The sequence below is a fragment of the Cyprinus carpio genome, chromosome A9, assembly GCF_018340385.1.
Source record: "Cyprinus carpio isolate SPL01 chromosome A9, ASM1834038v1, whole genome shotgun sequence".
NCBI classification, from domain to species: Eukaryota; Metazoa; Chordata; class Actinopteri; order Cypriniformes; family Cyprinidae; genus Cyprinus; species Cyprinus carpio.
In genome coordinates, this window is record NC_056580.1 from 12,906,046 (window position 1) to 12,926,568 (window position 20,523).

Sequence of the window (20,523 nt, forward strand, 5' to 3'; positions counted from 1 at the left end):
AATAATAATAATAATAATATTATAATAATAAAGGTAAGAGGATGTGATGATGATACCTATTGAATGACAAAATGTAACTATTGAGTCAGGTGGTTGCTTGGAGGGACTTCATCTATCAGCTTACAATGTGATTCCTTTTTGTAATTGCACACATAGTGCACGTTTCTACCTAGGAAAGTTTGAGCTATATTAGCTCAGACACACACAGTTCTTTTTTTAGGTTATTAGTTAAATAAACCTAAGGGTACAGCACCCAGGTTCACATTGCAAAGCCACTAGTTAATTTAAGTCAAGTCATTAGTTTTACATCTGGTCAACTGATCAGGTACACACAGCTATAGTCCACTAGTGTCAAGCCATTCGGCAAAGCAGGCCCAGGCTCACATAGATAGCAAACACGCGATTTCATGGCTCTCAGGAGCAGCAGTAGTACATATGTCTTGGCAATAGATCTGCTTCTTTGGGGGATTTTATCATTTCTCTCCTGCCTTATGGAAATGCTTTCAAGCACATTATTGTATAACAGTAGTACGTTTTCATGCTGTCATCAGCATACACATTTTAGCTGTTATTTATCTTCTTGTTCCAGCTTTGTTGGGGGGTTATTTTATATTCTATTTGTGCAGCAGCTCACAGGACCATATCAGCTTATGTATTGGCAGTAGCAATTTTCTGTACTTGGTTGCAGCAGCAGCAATAATCTACAAATACAGCAATAACCAACAGCAGCGTAGCAGATCTATTCCGCCAAGGCCAAATACATTGACATTGTCATATCCATTACCACGCTAAAATCCTCTGAGAGTTCTGATGATAGAAATACCAAGTTCTGTCATGAAACTCTAGATAGCACAGGCTGATGGGTTCTTAACATAACTGATGACATTCTTAACATTAAACGACTTGTCACAAGCCAATTGGTTCTTGTTTCATATGCAGTCAATGAGCTTGCTGCTTAAATTTGAAATGGCTGATTAGCATTCGCTTGAGCATTGCAGCTCACTTTCAGAGTTCCTCTGAAACCCTCAACCTGCATAGATTTGCTACGGGTTATTTTATATGCTATTTGTGCAGCAGCAGTATGTCTTAAATACTCACAGCTCCATATCGGCTTATGTATTGACAGTAGCAAATTCCTGTACTTGCTTTCAGCAGCAGCAATAATCTACAAATACAGTAATAGCCAACAGCAGCAGCAAATCAACAGCAGCAGTTTAGCAGATTTTATTTAACTGAAATCATTTGGTGAAATGGTATGGACATGTAATGCGGTTAAGACCTGCCTTGCGCACCGTAGAACATTCATCAACCAACCAGATTCAAGCATTTACCAGCCCCCATCGTATATTGGCAGTTTATTTTATGAATCTATGTTTTGAAATTGACAAATATTTTGGTAGGCCTTTCTCTGCCTGCCTATAGATGAGCCACACCTGCATATCATTATATTTGCATATTTATCATAGTAAAAAGCTATAGTAAAAAATTGTATATAATTAAAATAAGAAATATGTTTTTCTACTGTGGACATGAGCTTCAGGGCTATAAATAGTAATAAATAGTAATATAGAAATAGCCTTCTACAGACATTTAATCAGGGGTTAAATTGGGATTTGTTGTGTGATGGCGGGGGCACTGTGGTTTCAGGTTTTAGAGTAGTGCATATGTGTATGCTACACCTACAAAATCTTATATCAATTGACAAACTGTAAAATATAACAAGCTGAGAGAGTCCCCTGCTATGAACAATTGCTGATCAAAATCATTCTAGATGCTGGCAGTATGCAAAGTTTCATCTGTCTGCAGGATTTTTAAAATCAAATATAAGACTTGTTAAGACCTTTTTTTAAGACCTTAAATAATTAGTTAAAAAGTGAAAATTAATACTGTATGAGCAGAGTAATGCAATGTCTATGGTAACCTGTTAAACTGTAAAATGACTGTGAAAACATGATATAAAAGAAATTATTTTTATGAAAAGGGATGAGTCAGAAGAATAAACTATTATATTAATTTAAAACTGGGTTATATGGGTGGATGTTCGCATTGGACAGAACAAAAACTGCAGACGGGCTTATTGAAAATGCAAATTTATACTCTGCCAGCAGGAGGCACAGAAAGTGATAAATATAGTGATTTCCCTGGTAACAGCTAGACACAAAGCAGCGCTGCGCTCATAAACAAAATGAAAATGCCATTGAAATTTTTGAAGACACTCGGTTCCCTTCAGAGATTCATTCACATAAATCACCCACGCTGCATCATTGCTTTAATTAGTAAGAATAAGAAAAGTGTTTAAAAATATAGCTTGTTTAAAATGTATGAGGAAAGTCCACTGATGAGTTACCAGCGCAAGCCCGGCCCAATTTAACCCCTGCATTTAATTAAGTGATGAATGTAAAAATAAAATACTGCACAATCTTCACTGTATGCATTAAATATAAATTATTCTTGTTAGTTAATGAAGTTAGTTATTCAGTCAAGAGCAATGAGTGATTTTCTCTTTTTCATTTGTTGTTTGATTAACATTAATGACACTGTAAGATAAAATATTTTGACTCGTGATTTTACTGCTCAGATTCACTTAAGTCATAACTGGCTGCATTTACATGACTACTCTCCAAGACGGACATTTTACACATGACTTGTTTATTTAAGTGTGTAGCAATAACACGCAAAACAAGAAATTAATTCAGCGTTCGCATGCTGGCTGAGAAGAGCATTCTGTGAGAGCGCTTTGGGTGTGTGAGCACGAACCTGTCGGCTTTCTAGTACTGACAAGAATTAAAAACACCTGCTAATACTGAATGTCACTTTTGTGACAATGCATCGGGTCAGTGGCAGTTTCATCAACTGTCCCTGGAGTCGGTCGGACTCGGAAATCGAGTCCCAAAGGTTCAAGTCCAAATCAAGTCAGAGTAAAAATGCATCCAAGTCCGTGACAAGTCCAAGTCCGCTAGAAGTTGTACTCGAGTCCGGACTTGAGTCCGAGTACCCCAACTCTAATTGTTACACATAATTTTCTGCACCAATCTTTTTCTCCTCCATGAGGAAACCATTAGGAACAAGGTAATTACACATTGTTTTCAGTTAAAAAATTTAGTTCTTGATGATGTGGAAAAATTCAGTTATCTTGGATCTACCGTGACACACGATACTACCCTAGACGATGAGATTTCAATCAGGTTGGGGACAGTGGCCTCTACCTTTGGGAGTTTGACAAATTGTGTGTGGCGGAATAAGCATTTACTGTATCTGTCTGCACCAAAGGTAGAGTGAATGAAGCATGTGTTCTGAGCATCCTGTTGAATGGTGCTGAATGCTGGACTGCCTACTGGTATCAAGAGAGTCGGCTAAGTGCCTTTCACTATAGATGTCTCAGGTTTATACTTGGTAAGACCTGGAGGGATAAAATGTCAAATGAATATATGTTTAAAGTGACAAAAAGTTAACCAATTTCCTCCCGCCTAAAATTCATTCATCTCAGATGGGCTGGTCATGTGAACAGATTGGCTCCCTCCCACATTCCACACACTATTCTGTACAGTGTGCTCAAGAAGGGTGTCTGTACTGCTGGACGGCCCAAATTGAGGTATAAAGATGTACTGAAAAGAGATCTGATAGATTTCAGCATACCAACCAACTCCTGGACCCAGGCAGCAAAAAAAAAAAACATGCTGAATGGAGGATTGATCTATACAGAGGAAAGGCTCAAGACCATGCTAATAACCTCCAGAATCTTAAAGAATGTCGCCTGAAATCCAACTTACAAACATGATCTATGCTATCCAGTAAATTTCTGTGGCTTATTTTCACCTGCATTGTCACTCGCAACAGAAGCACACCATTGATTTATCTACTCATGTAAATATTATTCACATAAATGATTTACAAGACAGAATGTTTAGTGTTTTAGAGGAATTATTTTATTAATGTAAACTCTAGTACCAGGAGTCCATGATACGCCTCATGCTCATGAATCTCATGCCACCCATATTGCTGAAGCTCCTGTACTCTCCAGGCCTGAAGTACCACATCCTGCCTCTGTAGTGGGGCTGCTCATACATGAGCCAGTGGCCGTCCATCACATGGCAGGACTGGCAGTGAGGCATGCGGTAACGGTCCATGATACTGTCACAGTCATCGGTCATTTCGTACATCTGGCCCATGAAGTTCTCCTTCTCGTAGATCCTCATTCTGTAGGATCCCCTGTGCTGTAGTCGGAGAAAAGTCAGTTATGCATATATCAGTCATGAAGAATCATAATCGCATGTCACGATATATCTTCAGCAACTATCTAGGTCTGTCTCTCACAGATCATCATTCTGAAAGGATCTATGTTGCTTTTCAAGTTGAAGGATTTAATCATTTAATTTGATGGTTGAAATAAATTTAATTTAGGACTATTGTAAATAAATAAATACGTCAACAGGTTTATGAAGCTCACCATAGGGATCATACGGCAGGACCTGATGCAGTTGCTCATTCCAAACATAGACATGTAATCAGCATATTCTCCCCTCCTAAAGAAATACTGATTTCCCATGTAGTTGGGTTGATCGTACATCATCCAGCATCCGCTGTGCACTCTGCAAGAGTGACAGCGGCTCATGTAGGAGGAGAAATCGGCACAGTCGCTCATACAGTCATAAGAGCGACCCTGGAAGTTCCTGTCCTCATAAAAGGTGACCTGAAAATTCAAAATTAAATATTTTAAATTATTTAACAAATCAAATAATTTAGGAGTTAAGCTGTGTGGAAACTGGTACTGGAGCAAGGTTTACCTTCATGGTTGCGCTGGCTGATTCTCAGTAGTTCCACAAAGGAGAAGCTGAAGCTGATTCTGCTTGTTGGCTGACTGCTATCACCTGTGCTTTTATACTAGACCAAGACTAAAGACTACACAGCCTCTATTGTTTTTCAATTCCTGACTGTGCAAGTTGGTTTAGAGACCATTCTAGTTAAAGCTTTGTATGTATTGTTTACATTGTTCAAACAATAGAATTTCTAAAGTGTATATTTGCTGAAATGAAAGAGTGTAATTGATAAAAAACTAAATAATGAGCTTTCATATTGAGAAAATGTTTTTTTCAAGATTTACAGATTCTGACTGTGTGGATTTGTTTTAATTTAGATTTTTAGAATATAAAGTACTAAAAAAAATAGTTACTAAAGAGTTTTCATAGAATGTTTACAGATTGTTTGATGTTTCAGATTCAAACATTCTGACTATTTGGATTTTGATTTATTTGTTTTTTATTCGCGCTCAATTCAAAATGATGCTTATATGTGTTTCCTTATGATTTCACTCTCCATGTGAAATATTGGGAATGTAGAACACAATGAGGAGAACCACTCATATCCTTGTGAGGTCCTCTCTGTATTATACAGTTGTATTTGTGCAGTCTAATTGTAGGGTCTGATTGCTTGATAACTCGTCTGATGCATATTATATAACTGGAAATCACTTACTTGATTTGGCAAGTTCTCATGTGAATTGTTGATTTAACGCAGTATCTGTGAGTGAGAGAACTGTATATTCTTTTTTGTCCCAGCATGTTCTCTAAAACCATTCTCAGAGACTACTGTGCCATTGTTAAATAATTCTTCATTCGTTATTGTTGTACAGTGGAAATGAGATGGTCTATTTATTATTATGGAATGCATTCATTGTATTATAAGAGGATGGCTTATAATCTTACTGCAGTATAAAAGAACATAACTACTGTTAATTATTTTACAATTCTTAACCCTTTGTCACATAGAATTTGAAAATTCAAATCTGTATTTGCGTTGTTTACACACTGCTGGTGACCCAGAGAGAACAGTTGTAATTTATATGTATAGTACCAGTAGGCTGTATTTAGATTTTTTGTTGCAGAAGTTCAAAGAAGAAGTACTAAGGTAAAAAATATATATATTTAAACACTAATGTCTATAAATTATGGAAATAGTGTGAAATTTATAACAAAAACTGTATTATATAACTACTGTATATATTCCACTCCTCTTTGAGACCTTCTGCAAATTTTCAAATACTTAAGCACTCTCAGATACAGAATTGTTTTTTTTTTTTTGTTGCGCTTGTAATGTGTTTTCATGCTGTCAGCAGCATACACATTTAGCTGTTATTTATCTTCTTGTTCTAGCTTTGTTGGGGGGCTATTTTATATGCTATTTGTGCAGCAGCAGTATGTCTTAAATACTCAGCTCCATATCGGCTTATGTATTGACAGTAGCAAGTTCCTGTACTTGCTTTCAGCAGCAGCAATAATCTACAAATACAGTAATAGCCAACAGCAGTAGCAATTCAACAGCAGCAGTCTAGCAGTTTTTTTTTTTTTTTTTTTTTACTGAAATAATTTGGTGAAATGGTATGGACATGTAATGCGGTCAAGACCTGACTTGCACACCATAGAACATTTGTCAACCAATCAGATTCAAGCACTTACCAGCCCCCATTGTATACTGGCAATTTATTGTATGAATCTATGTTTTGAAATTGACAAATATTTTGGTAGGGCTTTTCTCTGCCTGCCTATAGATGAGCCACACCTGCATATACGTATATTTGCATATTTACCATAGTAAAAAGCTATAGTAAAAAAATGTATATAAACAAAATAAGAAATATGTTTTTCTACTGTGGACATGGGCTTTAAGGTTAAACACACAGATTTTATAGAAATAACTTTCTACAGACATTTAATCAGGGGTTAAATTGGGATTTGTTATGTGGAGGCGGGCGCACTTTGGTTTTAGGTTTTAGAGTGGTGCATATGTGTATGCTAAGCCTACAAAATCTTATATCAATTGACAAACTGTAAAATATAACAAGCTGAGAGAGTCCCCTGCTATGAACAATTGCTGATCAGATTCATTGTAGATGCTGGCAGTATGCAAAGCTTCATCTGTCTGCAGGATTTTTAAAATCAAATATAAGACTTAAGACCTTTTTTAAGACCTTAAATAATTAGTTAAAAAATTAAAATTAATACCATATGAGCAGAGTAGGGCAATGTCTATGGTAACCTGTTAAACTGTAAAATTACTGTAAAATCATGATTTAAAAGAAATAATTTTTAAGAAAAGGGATGAGTCAGAAGTATAAACTATTATATTAATTTAAAACTGGGTTATATGGGTGGATGTTTGCATTGGACTGAACAAAAACTGCAGACGGGCTTATTGAAAATGCAAATGTATTCTCTGCCAGCAGGAGGCACAGAAAGTCATAAATAAAGATTTCCCTGGTAACAGCTGGACACAAAGCAGTGCTGCACTCATAAACAAAATGAAAATGCCATCAAAACTTTTCGACACTCGGTTCCCTTCAGAGATTCATTCACATAAATCAACCACGCCGCATCATTGCTTAAACTAGTAAGAATAAGAAAAGTGTTTAAAAATATAGCCTGTATTGTTGAAAATGTATGAGGAAAGTCCACTGATGAGTTACCAGCGCAAGCCCAGCCCAATTTAACCCTTGCATTTAATTAAGTGATGAATGTAAAACTAAAATACTGCACAATCTTCACTGTATGCATTAAATATAAATTATTCTTATTAGTTAATGAAGTTATTTATTCAGTCAAGAGCAATGAGTGATTTTCTCTTTTCCATTTGTAGTTTGATTAACATTAATGACACTGTAAGATAAAATATTTTGACTCGTGATTTTACTGTTCAGGTTCACTTAAGTCATAACTGGCTGCATTTACATGAATACTCTTAAAGATGGACATTTTAACATAACTTGTTGTTTACTTAAGTGTGTAGCAATAACACGCAAAACAAGAAATTAATTCAGCGTTCGCATGCTGGCTGAGAAGAGCATTCTGTGAGAGAGCTTTGGGTGTGTGAGGACGAACCTGTTGGCTTTGTAGTACTGACAAGAATTAAAAACACCTGCGAATACTGAATGTCACTTTTGTGACAATGCATCGGGTCAGTGGCGGTTTCATCAACTGTCCCTGGAGTCGGTCGGAGTCGGGAATCGAGTCCCAAAGGTTCAAGTCCAAATCAAGTCAGAGTAAAAATGCATCCAAGTCCGTGACAAGTCCAAGTACGCTAGAAGTTGAACTCGAGTCCGGACTCGAGTCCGAGTACACCAACTCTAATTGTTACACATAATTTTCTGCACCAATCTTTTTCTCCTCCTTTCTCCTCCATGAGGAAACAATAAGTACCAAGGTAATTACACATTGTTTTCAGTTAAAAAATGTAGTTCTGAGCATCCTGTTGAATGGTGCTGAATGCTGGACTACCTACTGGTATCAAGAGTCGGCTAAGTGCCTGAATTGGACACCTCACTAGATCGTCTCACAGGTTTTATACTTGGTAAGACCTGGAGGGATAAAATCTCAAATGAATATCTGTTTAAAATTACAAAGAGTGAACCAATTTCCTCCCGCCTAAAATTCATTCATCTCAGATGGGCTGGTCATGTGACCAGATTGGCTCCCTCCCACATTCCACACACAATTCTGTACAGTGTGATCAAGAAGGGTGTCCGTACTGCTGGACGGCTCAAATTGAGGTATAAAGATGTACTGAAAAGAGATCTGATACATTTCAGCATACTTAAAAAAAAAAAAAAAAAAAAAAATAAAAATAAAAAAAAAAAAAAAAAAAAAAAAAAAATAAAAATAAAAAAAAAAAAATAAAAAACAAAAAAAAAAAAAAAAAAAAAAAATAAAAAAAAAAAAAAAAATAAAAAAAAAAAAAAAAAAAAAAAAAAAAAAAAAAAAAAAAAAAAAAAAAAAAAAAATAAAAAAATAAAAAAAAAAAAAAAAAAAAAATAAAAAAAAAAGATAAAAAAAAAATAAAAAAAAAAAAAAAAACTCCTGGACACTGGCAGCAAAAAAACATGCTGAATGGAGAGTTGATCTATACAGAGGAAAGGCTCAAGACCATGCTAATAACCTCCAGAATCTAAAAGAAGTCACATGAAATCCAACTTACAAACATGATCTATGCTATCCAATAAATGTCTTTGGCTTATTTTCACCTGCATTGTCACTCGCAACAGAAGCACGCCATTGATTTATCTACTCATGTAAATATTATTCACATAAATGATTTTCAAGACAGAATGTTTAGTGTTTTAGAGGAATTATTTTATTAATAGAAACTCTAGTACCAGGAGTCCATGATACGCCTCATGCTCATGAATCTCATTCCACCCATATTGCTGAAGCTCCTGTACTCTCCAGGCCTGAAGTACCACATCCTGCCTCTGTAGTGGGGCTGCTCATACATGAGCCAGTGGCCGTCCATCACATGGCAGGACTGGCAGTGAGGCATGCGGTAACGGTCCATGATACTGTCACAGTCATCCATCATCTCGTACATCTGACCCATGAAGTTCTCCCTCTCGTAGATCCTCATTCTGTAGGATCCCCTGTGCTGTAGTGGAAGAAAAGTCAGTTATGCATATATCAATCATGAAGAATCATAATCGCATGTCATCATATATCTTTAGCAACTATCTAGGTCTGTCTCTCACAGATCATCATTCTGAAAGGATCTATGATGCTTTTCAAGTTGAAGGATTTAATCTTTTTATTTGATGGTTGAAATAAATTAAATTTAGGACTATTGTAAATAAATAAATACGTCAACAGGTTTATGAAGCTCACCATAGGGATCATACGGCAGGACCTGATGCAGTTGCTCATTCCAAACATAGACATGTAATCAGCATATTCTCCCCTCCTAAAGAAATACTGATTTCCCATGTAGTTGGGTTGATCGTACATCATTCCAGCATCCACTGTGCACTCTGCAAGAGTGACAGCGGCTCATGTAGGAGGAGAAATCAGCACAGTCGCTCATACATTCATAAGAGCGCCCCTGGAAGCTGTCCTCATAAAAGGTGACCTGAAAATTCAAAATTAATATTTTAAATGATTTAACAAATCAAATAATTTAGGAGTTAAGCTGTGTGGAAACTGGTACTGGAGCAAGGTTTACCTTCATGGTTGCGCTGGCCTGATTCTCAGTAGTTCCACAAAGGAGAAGCTGAAGCTGATTCTGCTTGTTGGCTGACTGCTATCACCTGTGCTTTTATACTAGACCAAGACTAAAGACTACACAGCCTCTATTGTTACTCAATTCCTGATTGTGCAAGTTGGTTCAGAGGCCATTCTAGTTAAAGCTTTGTATGTATTGTTTACATTGTTCAAACAATAGAATTTCTAAAGTGTATATTTGCTGAAATGAAAGACTGTAATTGCTAAAAAACGAAATAATGAGCTTTCATTCTGAGAAAATGTTTTTTTTTTTCAAGATTTACAGATTCTGACTGTGTGGATTTGGTTTAATTTAGCTTTTTAGAATATAAAATTCTAAAAAAAAATAGTTACTAAAGAGTTTTCATAGATTGTTTGATGTTTTAGATTCAAACATTATGACTATTTGGATTTGGATTGATTTGTTTTTTATTCGCGGTCATTTCAAAATGATGCTTATACGTGTTCCCTTTTGATTTCACTCTACTTGTGAAATATTGGAAATGTAGAACACAATGAGGGGAACCACTCATATCCTTGTGAGGTCCTCTCTGTATTATACAGTTGTGTTTGTGCAGTCTAATTGTAGGGCCTAATTGCTTGATAACTCGTCTGATGCATATTATATAATTGGAAATCACTTACTTCATTTGGCAAGTTCTCATGTGAATTGTTGATTTAACGCAGTGTCTATGAGTGAGAGAACTGTATATTCTTTTTTGTCCCAGCATGTTCTCTAAAACCATTCTCAGAGACTACTGTGCCATTGTTAAATAATTCTTCATTCGTTATTGTGGTACAGTGGAAATAGGATGGTCTATTTATTATCATGGAATGCATTCATTGTATTATAAGAGGATGGCCTATAATCTTACTGCAGTACAAAAGAACATAATTACTGTTAATTTTTTTACAATTCTAAACCCTTTGTCACATAGAATTTGAAAATTCAAATCTGTATTTGCATTGTTTACACACCGCTGGTGACCCAGAGAGAACAGTTGTAATTTATTTGTATAGTACCAGTAGGCTATATTTAGATTTTTTTGTTGCAGAAATTCAAAGAAAGAAGTACTAAGGTACAAAAAAAAAAATTTTAAACAAAAACTAATATATAAAAATTAAAAAAATATTAAAAAAATAACAAAAAAAAAACTGTATTATATAACTACTGTATATATTCCACTCCTCTTAGAGACTTTCTGCAAATTTTCAAATACTTAAGCACTCTCAGATACAGAATTGTTTTTGTTGTTGTTGTTCTTGTAATGTGTTTTCATGCTGTCAGCAGCATACACATTTTAGCTGTTATTTATCTTCTTGTTCTAGCTTTGTTGGGGGGTTATTTTATATGCTATTTGTGCAGCAGCAGTATGTCTTTAATACTCACAGCTCCATATCGGCTTATTTATTGACAGTAGCAAGTTACTTGCTTTCAGCAGCAGCAATAATCTACAAATGCAGTAATAGCCAACAGCAGTAGCAATTCAACAGCAGCAGTTTAGCAGATTTTTTTTTTACTGAAATCATTTGGTGAAATGGTATGGACATGTAATGCAGTCAAGACCTGCCTTGCACACCTTAGAACATTCGTCAACCAATCAGATTCAAGCATTTACCAGCCCCCATCTTATATTGGCAGTTTATTTTATGAATCTATGTTTTGAAATTGATAAATATTTTTGTAGGGCTTTTCTCTGCCTGCCTATAGATGAGCCACACCTGCATATAATTATATTTGCATATTTACCATAGTAAAAAGCTATAGTAAAAAATAGCATATAAATAAAATAAGAAATATGTTTTTCTACTGTGGACATGGGCTTCAGGGCTAAACACTCAGATTTTATTTTATTTTTTTTCTAAATAGTAATACAGAAATAGCCTTCTACGGACATTTAATCAGGGGTTAAATTGGGATTTGTTATGTGGGGGCGGGGGCACTGTGGTTTCAGGTTTTAGAGTGGTGCATATGTGTATGCTAAGCCTACAAAATCTTATATCAATTGACAAACTGTAAAATATAACAAGTTGAGAGAGTCCCCTGCTATGAACAATTGCTGATCAAATTCATTCTAGATGCTGGCAGTATGCAGATGTAACCCAGGTTACTAAGAGCCCTGTTAATGTAAAATAGAAAAGGGAATAAAACACCATAAGACTTGTGAATATGTAAATCAGCACTTTACTTTAATAACATTGTGAAGTAGAAAATGTATAAATGAAAAAAAAGTAAATAATAAAAATAAAACTATTTTAGAAACTTCTTTTTTTCAAACACTAAGTGAAAATTGGTCCAATGAGGAGAGCGAAGAGTTAGCCCGCGCCCTATGATCGGAGCTGTGCGAGGGAGTACGAGCGAGAACGCGCGATGCGAGAGAGAGAAACAACAGCTGCGACACGGTCCTGAAAAAGGAAAAAACAGAATTAGAACCACATAAATCAGCAGTTGTGTTAAGAAAAAAAATGTGAATTGAACATAAGTCGTTTAACACGATTGATGCTGACGCAAACTGTTATAGAGGAGAGAGAAACTCGCAGAGGTTGGAGTGTTGCCTGTCTGAAACCTTCATAATTAGAAAATTTGAATTCTCTTGGTGAGTAAAGTGATTAAATCCTCAATTATAGAGGTTGCTTTGTATAAATGTTCCGTAAAATGTGTTTAACCATCAAATGCTGTTGTATTATGTGCAGTAGTGCACATAAGATGTATAAAAGCTAATCCTCTGTTTAAAACGGGAGGAATATCGGGTGAATGTGTTAAATAACTAATGTTCAGGTTTAAAAGTTACTTTAAGCAGTTTACAAGTGTTATTTTGATGGGTTTTTGTCGTGTATTCGGCCATGAGAGATTGGCTGATTGTGACGCACATGTGATACGGGCAGATGAGGCCTAAGCGCGCGCCATTTGAAAAATGCTCTTAGCATGTCCATGCAAATTTCAATGTGTTAATGTTAAATGAGCATGGAGTTAAATATGTTGAAATGTTGTTTATTCGCAGATTAACTGCTGTAATGATGTATATCTTGAACGGAATGTCTAATTGTATTTTTGGCCTTGTCTTTTGCAAGGTTGGGTTTTTTTTTCTGTCCTTCTATCTATCTCCCCTCTATCTTCTATTTTCCATCATCTTTTGAGTCGGGTGCACCATATTTTCTGGAACCAGACGATCGTCGAAGACGACTTTGAACTTGAACTGTCCCTGCATTGCACTAAAAAGAGCCTGCGAGCAGGAACTGGCGAGCCATGCCCATATAAGGATCGAGCTACGTGAATCAAGAGAGTGGTAGGATTGTACACACCTTCCCCTCGTTTTTTTTTCCTGACTGACCTGTGTTGCTCAGAACTCAATTGCGGAAGACGGATCTCGTGTAAGCAGCACTGAACTGGAGCTAAAGTTTGGTGAAACCCTAATCCACATTGTGACTGTTATCGTGAGCATTAAGGTTGATCCATTGTTTTTCTTTTATTTTATTTATTTTTTTTTTCTTCTCTCTATTTTTACTCATATTCCACTGTCTAATTATTTGGTTTTATCTTTACTTTTTGTTGTTGTTTTTTTTTCTGAAGAACAAGAGTGAAAAGGGTATTTTAAAGAGTCATTTGGAAGAATTGTATTCACAGTCAAATTCAAAGTTATTATCTATATCAAATAAGCCAATTAGAACACAAATTAAATAAATAGGTGAAATATATATTCTATATTATTTTATATATCTATATTCTATATTAGCAGAATGAGAGTCATTTAACTTTATTAGGTTGAATCTAAATAGGTCAAAAAATAAATAAATAGACAAACAATTAATAAAATAGAAAAATAAATAAATAAATAGAAATTTAAATATATAAGAGTTATAAGAAGAATACTTTTTATAACAGAATTTACTTATTTCATTCTTTTCATTTCTTTCAATTTTTGACTTTTTGTTGATTTTGATGATGTATTGAAACTCTGACTTACTATTATTATCATTATATATTTTTTACTTTTATTATTGCATTATTGCATTCCCTTTAATACACCTTACCTGTTTCTAATGCAGCCAGTGTTGTTGTCATTTCCTTCTACCCTTGTTGCTGACACAGTCTCTTGAGCGAATCTGATCTTCTGGTCGCTGGTCCAAAATTAGAAACAGTGTATTCCTTTTCCGCTCATTTCCGTTATTTACTGTTTGAGAGGGAGGGTCGCACTTGCGCCGCGACACGCGTTACAGAAAGTTGGCGAGCCAGCCAGGAGACTGTTGCTTAGCAACAAGGACAATAGTAGGAAAGGCAGAAAACGAGAACATTTATTACGGAGAAAAAGTGCTGACTTTACTTTGCGATAATGGAAATCATAGAGAGAGAAAACGTGAACGTGGAAAGTGCAGTCATAGTCAAAGGCCTCACGTTAACTGAGACAGATAGCGAGCTAGAGACGTTCTTGCAAAAGTATGGATCAATTAGACGTAATTTGATAATCGATGACCAAACTTCTGAGTTCCATCACCATGGTATTGTGGAATATGCTCACAGCACTTCCATGTTGAACTTAACACCATTGTTACCCTTAACCCTGGGAAGTCTCTCAAACCCGAGTGTTACATTCCAAGTACGAGCTCTGGCTAGTGTCTGTAAGCAGACAGCTAGTGGTACGGTCACTGAAGAGTATCTTGAAACGTTGAAGGCCCTTGCTAGGGGAAGTGGGAAACCTTTCTTAGATGTGCTTCAGGGGGAGTTGGAAAAGCTTCAGGAAGCCCACTCCGCCAACCGTACTCCAGTTAGAGCACAAAATGCGAGCTTTAATGATTCTCAGAGTGTGGAAGCAATCGTTCCAGAACCTGTGTGTTGTTCCCCGATGCCCTTGTCTACCTCTGCTGAAACATTAGAAATGCGAACCCCAGAATCAAAAGACCCAACCAAGAGACAGGAGGCCCCTATGGCCTTCCCAAATCCAGAAAATGTTGATTGTGTTACCGTGACTACTAACCCTACTTTTCCTGCGAGCATTGCTGACCCACCGGGTATTCAAAGAATGGTAGTAGAGCACATAGTGAAGACTGCTGATGCTACAATGGCACAGCAGGCCTCAGTTCGACTTAGGGTTTTCTCAGGGAGGAGCCCGCGCCCTCCAAACGAACCCGATTTTGATACTTGGCGAGCAAGTGTAGATCTCCTGTTAAGTGACCCGTCGGTTTCAGACTTGCATAGAGCACGGAGGATCTTAGATAGCTTGTTGCCTCCAGCCGCAGACGTAGTGAAGCACGTGCGACCTCCAGCTTTGCCAGCAGTATATCTTGAGTTGCTAGAGTCAGTCTATGGTTCTGTGGAGGATGGTGATGAACTGTTAGCCAAGTTCATGGGCACCTTACAGAATCAGGGAGAAAAGTCATCAGATTTTTTGCATCGGTTGCAAGTTATTTTGAGCACAACGATTAGGAGGGGAGGCATTGCAGAGAGAGATCATGATCGTTGCCTCTTGAAACAGTTCATGAGAGGGTGTTGGGACAATGGTCTCATAGCCAGCCTTCAGTTAGGAAGGAGGGAAGTTCACCCACCCACCTTTGCTGAGTTGGTTGTATTAATCCGAACAGAGGAGGGTAAGCATGCCTCCAAGGAAGAGCGGATGAGAAATTACCTTGGGTTGTCAAAAGCTCCTAATACCTACCCAAGACCACGAGCTGCCACTCAGCAAATATCAGCTTATTCCCACGAAACACCAAATTCTAACACTTCTGAAACTGACCTCATAAAGAAACAACTTGCGGAGGTCCAGGCCCAAGTTGCTAATTTAGGTCAAACAACCGGCCATAAGCAGCCGAGTGGGTCTTCTGAGAAGATGGAACTGAGCACTTTGAGGAGGGTAGTGGAAGATTTGCGTACTCAGGTAACCACTCTTAAAGCATCTATGGCCCAAGAAGTAAGGCGCGAAAATTCAGATGACTCAGAAATCGTTAAGCTGCGACAACAAGTTGCTGAACTGCAGGCTCAGAATGTTACTCAAAAGAGTTATAGAGACTACTCCCATGAGAATGCTAGTCCTCGAGTTTTCCCGCCTCAGAATTCGTTTGAGACAGACATTAGTAGAAGTGCCAGAAGGTTCCAACCAATGACCAATCGGCCTCGCCCAGGATATTGTTTCAGATGCGGCGAAGATGGGCATTTGGCCGTTGCTTGTGATAAAGCCGCGAACCCCGCAAGGGTTGAGGAAAAGAGGCGTAAGTTGAGGGAGCAGCAGGCTCATTGGGACTCGCTGCATGGTCATTCCCCTTTGCCTTTAAACTAAGGGAAGTCTCTGTAGCGGGGCATACAGAGACGAGGTGTAAAAGTATCCGCCCTAAATGTTACAGGCAAGAGCCTGTTACGAACAGTTGTCATAAGCCACCGCTTAAAAGCCTGCCGAAGGGGTTAGTAGGGGTTAAGTGCACTGCGCAGATCATTATTGATGGAAAAGAAGTAGATTGCCTCCTAGACACAGGGTCTCAGGTCACTACAGTTCCCCAGTCATTCTATGAGGCACATTTGTCTGATTACCCGCTGAAGTCATTAGAAAATTTGTTGGAAGTGGAGGGAGCCAATGGGCAAGTTGTCCCATACTTGGGGTACACTGAACTGACTTTAAAGTTTCCTAGAGAGTTCATTGGCGTTGAAGTCGAGGTCCCCACGTTAGCTTTAATAGTTCCAGATCTAAAGAGTCTGTCGCAAGTTCTTGTTGGAACCAACTCCCTGGATGTGCTTTACAGCCATTGCATTAAGGAAAGTGCGAGTAGCCCTTGTTCGAGTCTCCACGGATATCAGGCCGTGCTTAAAGTCCTTGAGGCAAGGTGGAAGCAAACTAGCAGTGCAGCATTAGGACAAGTGAAGCTGGTAGGGAATCTTCATGAAGTTGTGCCTGCCGGGAGCACGGTAGTTCTGAATGGATACGTCCAGCTTCAGGAACCCTGTATGGAGAAGTGGGTAATTCTTGAGCAACCATCAGCTCCATTTCCAAGCGGCCTCTTGGTTGCGAGCTGTGTGCACACATTGTCTTCTAAACGCTCCTCTCAGCTGTCCGTTCTGCTTAAGAATAGTACTCAGACAGACTTAACTATCCCCCCTAAAGCCGTATTGGCTGAGATCCATGCTATACAGAGGGTCGTAGAGAAACCAGCTCAGAATTCAAGCAAGGTTGAGTCACCAGCACCTACTCATGCCAATCTTACCTTTGATTTCGGAGACTCTCCCTTGTCTTCAGACTGGAGGGAGCGGATAACAAACCTGTTGAATTCCATGCCTGAGGTCTTTTCTTTACATGATCTTGATTATGGCCGTACAGGTCAAGTGAAACATCAAATCAGACTAACTGATGAGACACCCTTCAAGCATAGGGCACGTCCGATTCACCCACAGGACATTGATGCGGTTCGAAAGCATCTTCAGGAACTAATGACTGCTGGAGTTATTCGTGAGTCTGAGTCCCCCTTTTCTTCACCCATAGTGGTAGTCCGAAAGAAAGATGGCTCGGTACGGCTCTGTATCGACTTTCGGAAGTTGAACTCCCAGACGATCAAAGACGCATACGCTCTGCCCAATCTGGAAGAAGTCTTTTCTGTACTTACAGGCTCAAAGTGGTTCTCTGTGCTTGATTTAAAGTCTGGGTTTTACGAGATTGAGATGGATGAGGCTGATAAGTGCAAGACTGCTTTCGTATGCCCCTCTTTGATTCTGGGAATTCAATAGAATGCCCCAAGGAATCACGAATGCGCCAAGTACGATCCAAAGATTAATGGAGCGCTGCATGGGTGATCTTCACAGGAAACAGGTACTGGTCTTTATTGACGACCTGATAGTCTTTTCAGAGACCTTGGAAGAACACGAGTCGCGGTTGGTACAAGTCCTCAATCGGCTTAAAGAATACGGGTTGAAGTTGTCGCCTGAAAAATGTCGTTTCTTTCAGACATCAGTGAAGTATTTAGGGCATGTTGTCTCGAGGGATGGGGTAAAGACTGACCCGGCTAAGATTGAAGCTCTTAAGACTTGGCCGAGGCCCACAAATTTGAAAGAACTGAGAGCGTTCTTAGGATTTGCCGGGTACTACAGAAGGTTTGTGTGTGACTACTCGAAGATAGTCAAACCTCTCACGGGACTCACTGAGGGGTACCCTCCACTTCGTAGGGGCCGCAGTGGGAAACGAGAGGGGGTTGAGTACTTTAATACCAAAGAGCAGTTCGGTGATCGGTGGACCATTGCTTGTCAGAATGCCTTTGATGTCATCATTTCTAAGCTGACCTCCGCTCCTGTCCTGGGTTTTGCTGACCCCAAGCTTCCGTATATGCTTCACACCGATGCCACCACTACGGGGCTCGGTGCGGCATTGTACCAGGAGCAGGACGGCCAGATGCGGGTAATAGCATTCGCCAGTAGGGGACTGACAAAGAGTGAAGCGAGATACCCCGCACATAAGCTTGAATTTTTGGCGTTAAAGTGGGCTGTCACAGTCAAATTCAGCGACTATTTGTATGGTGTAGATTTCACAGTTGTAACCGACAGTAATCCCCTGACGTATGTTTTGACTTCTGCAAAGCTTGACGCTACCAGTTACCGCTGGTTGTCTAGTTTGTCGACATACACTTTTAAGCTCCAATACAGAGCTGGGAGTCAAAACCAGGACGCGGACGGGCTTTCCCGGCGTCCGCATGGTGAGCCTTTGGATGATCTCGTCTCTCAGAAAGAAAGAGAGAGGATCAAGCAGTTTACCCTCCACCACCTGGCGGAGCCTGAAACTGGGTCTGAGGATCTCATGGCGGATGTGGTTAATGCCATTTGTGAGAGGCATCAGGTGATTGGTTTGCCCGAAAGCCCTAACTTGGCACACACTCCAGTTACGTTGGTCGAGTCCCTCACTCATAGCGTTGATGCTTTGCCGAATGAATTTCAACACGAGGTTGAGCATGGTCTTCCTGATCTCTCTAACATCTCAGAGGCCACGTTAGCAGAATGGCAAGGGAAAGATCCAGAGCTTGAGGTTGTAATGGAATGGATGAAGAATGGGACTAGGCCAGGTACCCTGAGGGGTCAACCCCCTGATATGGTATTGTGGTTGAGGGAGTGGAGTCGTCTTGAACTGAGGAATGGGGTGCTGTATAGGAGGAAGCAAGAACAAGGGGCTCTTCATTATCAGTTAGTGCTACCAGCCAGGCTAAGGGAGATAGTGTTGCGCAGCCTCCACGATGACATGGGGCACTTGGGTATTCAGAGGACCCTGGACTTAGTGAGGTCCAGGTTCTTCTGGCCTAAAATGTCCCAAACAGTTGAAAAAAAGATCAAAACCTGTGAACGCTGCGTGCGCAGGAAAACGCCTCCAGACAGAGCCGCTCCTCTGGTCAATATTCAAACCAGTAGGCCTTTGGAGTTGGTCTGTATGGACTTTTTGTCGTTAGAGCCAGACCACAGCAATACCAAGAACATATTGGTTATCACCGACCATTTCACGAAGTACGCCGTGGCGATACCGACTCAGAACCAAACAGCTCGTACGGTCGCAAAATGTCTGTGGGAAAATTTCTTGGTACACTATGGGTTTCCTGAGAAGCTACATAGTGACCAAGGTCCCGATTTCGAATCCCACACAATTAAGGAATTGTGTCATGTTGCGGGTATCCATAAGATTCGTACCACGCCCTATCATCCTAGAGGTAACCCGGTAGAACGTTTTAACCGGACGCTTCTCCAAATGCTGGGAACTTTGGAGAATGAGAAAAAGTCTAAGTGGAAGGAGTTTGTAAAGCCCTTAGTGCACGCATACAATTGTACACGCAATGATACAACTGGGTATGCTCCTTATGAGCTCATGTTTGGGCGGCTGCCTCGCTTGCCAGTGGATTTGGCTTTCGGCTTGCCAATAGAATCTCCTGCGAAATCCCACTCTCAGTACGTGAAAGATCTGAAAGACCGGTTACGAGAGAGCTACGAGATAGCTAGGAAAAATGCTACTAAATTAGCAGAGCGTAACAAAAGAAGGTTTGATGAACGCGTAGTTGCTTCTACTTTAGAGGAGGGTGACAGAGTTCTTGTGCGCAACGTTAGGTTGCGAGGGAAGCATAAGCTCGCTGACAAGTGGGAGCAGGGTGTCCAAGTAGTAGTCAAAAGAGCGGGGGAATTACCGGTGTACACTGTCCGGCCGGTTGGGCAGAGTGGTCCTCTCAGGACGTTACACCGTGATTTGTTGTTGCCCTGTGGATTTTTGCAGCCAGATCAACATGAGCGGCAGCCTAAGCAAAGAGTTTGCAGGCCTAGGACTAGAGCTTGTGCAAATAATGAGTTACAATAGTCAGAGTCTGTGTGTGAGAACTCTGGGTCGGAGGATGATCAGTTTCTTAGTCCTCTGTTTAGGGATAGGCTGAACTTTGAAACTCGAGTTTTAGTGAATCCTGAGTCATTACCCTGCCCAAGACCCCAGAACGTCCAAATTGACTTACCTGTTGATGAACCCGTTGGAGAGAATGTACCTACCTGTAGGTTATCAGGGGAGATCTTAGAGGAACCTGT

General features: G+C 39.3%; 2 protein-coding genes and 1 pseudogene across 2 annotated transcripts in view; all 3 read right to left on the reverse strand.

Moving 5' to 3' along the window:
* LOC109060438 (gamma-crystallin M2-like) overlaps positions 1-20,523 on the reverse strand; it is a 101,387-nt gene that overhangs the window by 33,757 nt on the left and 47,107 nt on the right. The gene's annotated exons all lie outside the window — the stretch shown is intronic.
* Positions 3,904-4,903, reverse strand: LOC109049521 (gamma-crystallin M2-like). Its single transcript, XM_042763580.1, has 3 exons — positions 4,785-4,903; positions 4,448-4,690; positions 3,904-4,214 (listed from the first exon to the last, which is right to left on the reverse strand). The coding sequence occupies exons 1-3, from the start codon at positions 4,788-4,790 to the stop codon at positions 3,942-3,944; spliced, it is 522 nt and encodes a 173-aa protein (XP_042619514.1). The 5' UTR covers positions 4,791-4,903; the 3' UTR covers positions 3,904-3,941.
* Positions 9,098-9,996, reverse strand: LOC109112127 (annotated as a pseudogene).

Coding starts and splice junctions, on each gene's coding strand:
- LOC109049521 (XM_042763580.1), bottom strand. Junction 4,215..4,447: donor CCTGCCGTATGATCCCTATG/GTGAGCTTCATA, acceptor CTCCGACTACAG/CACAGGGGATCCTACAGAAT.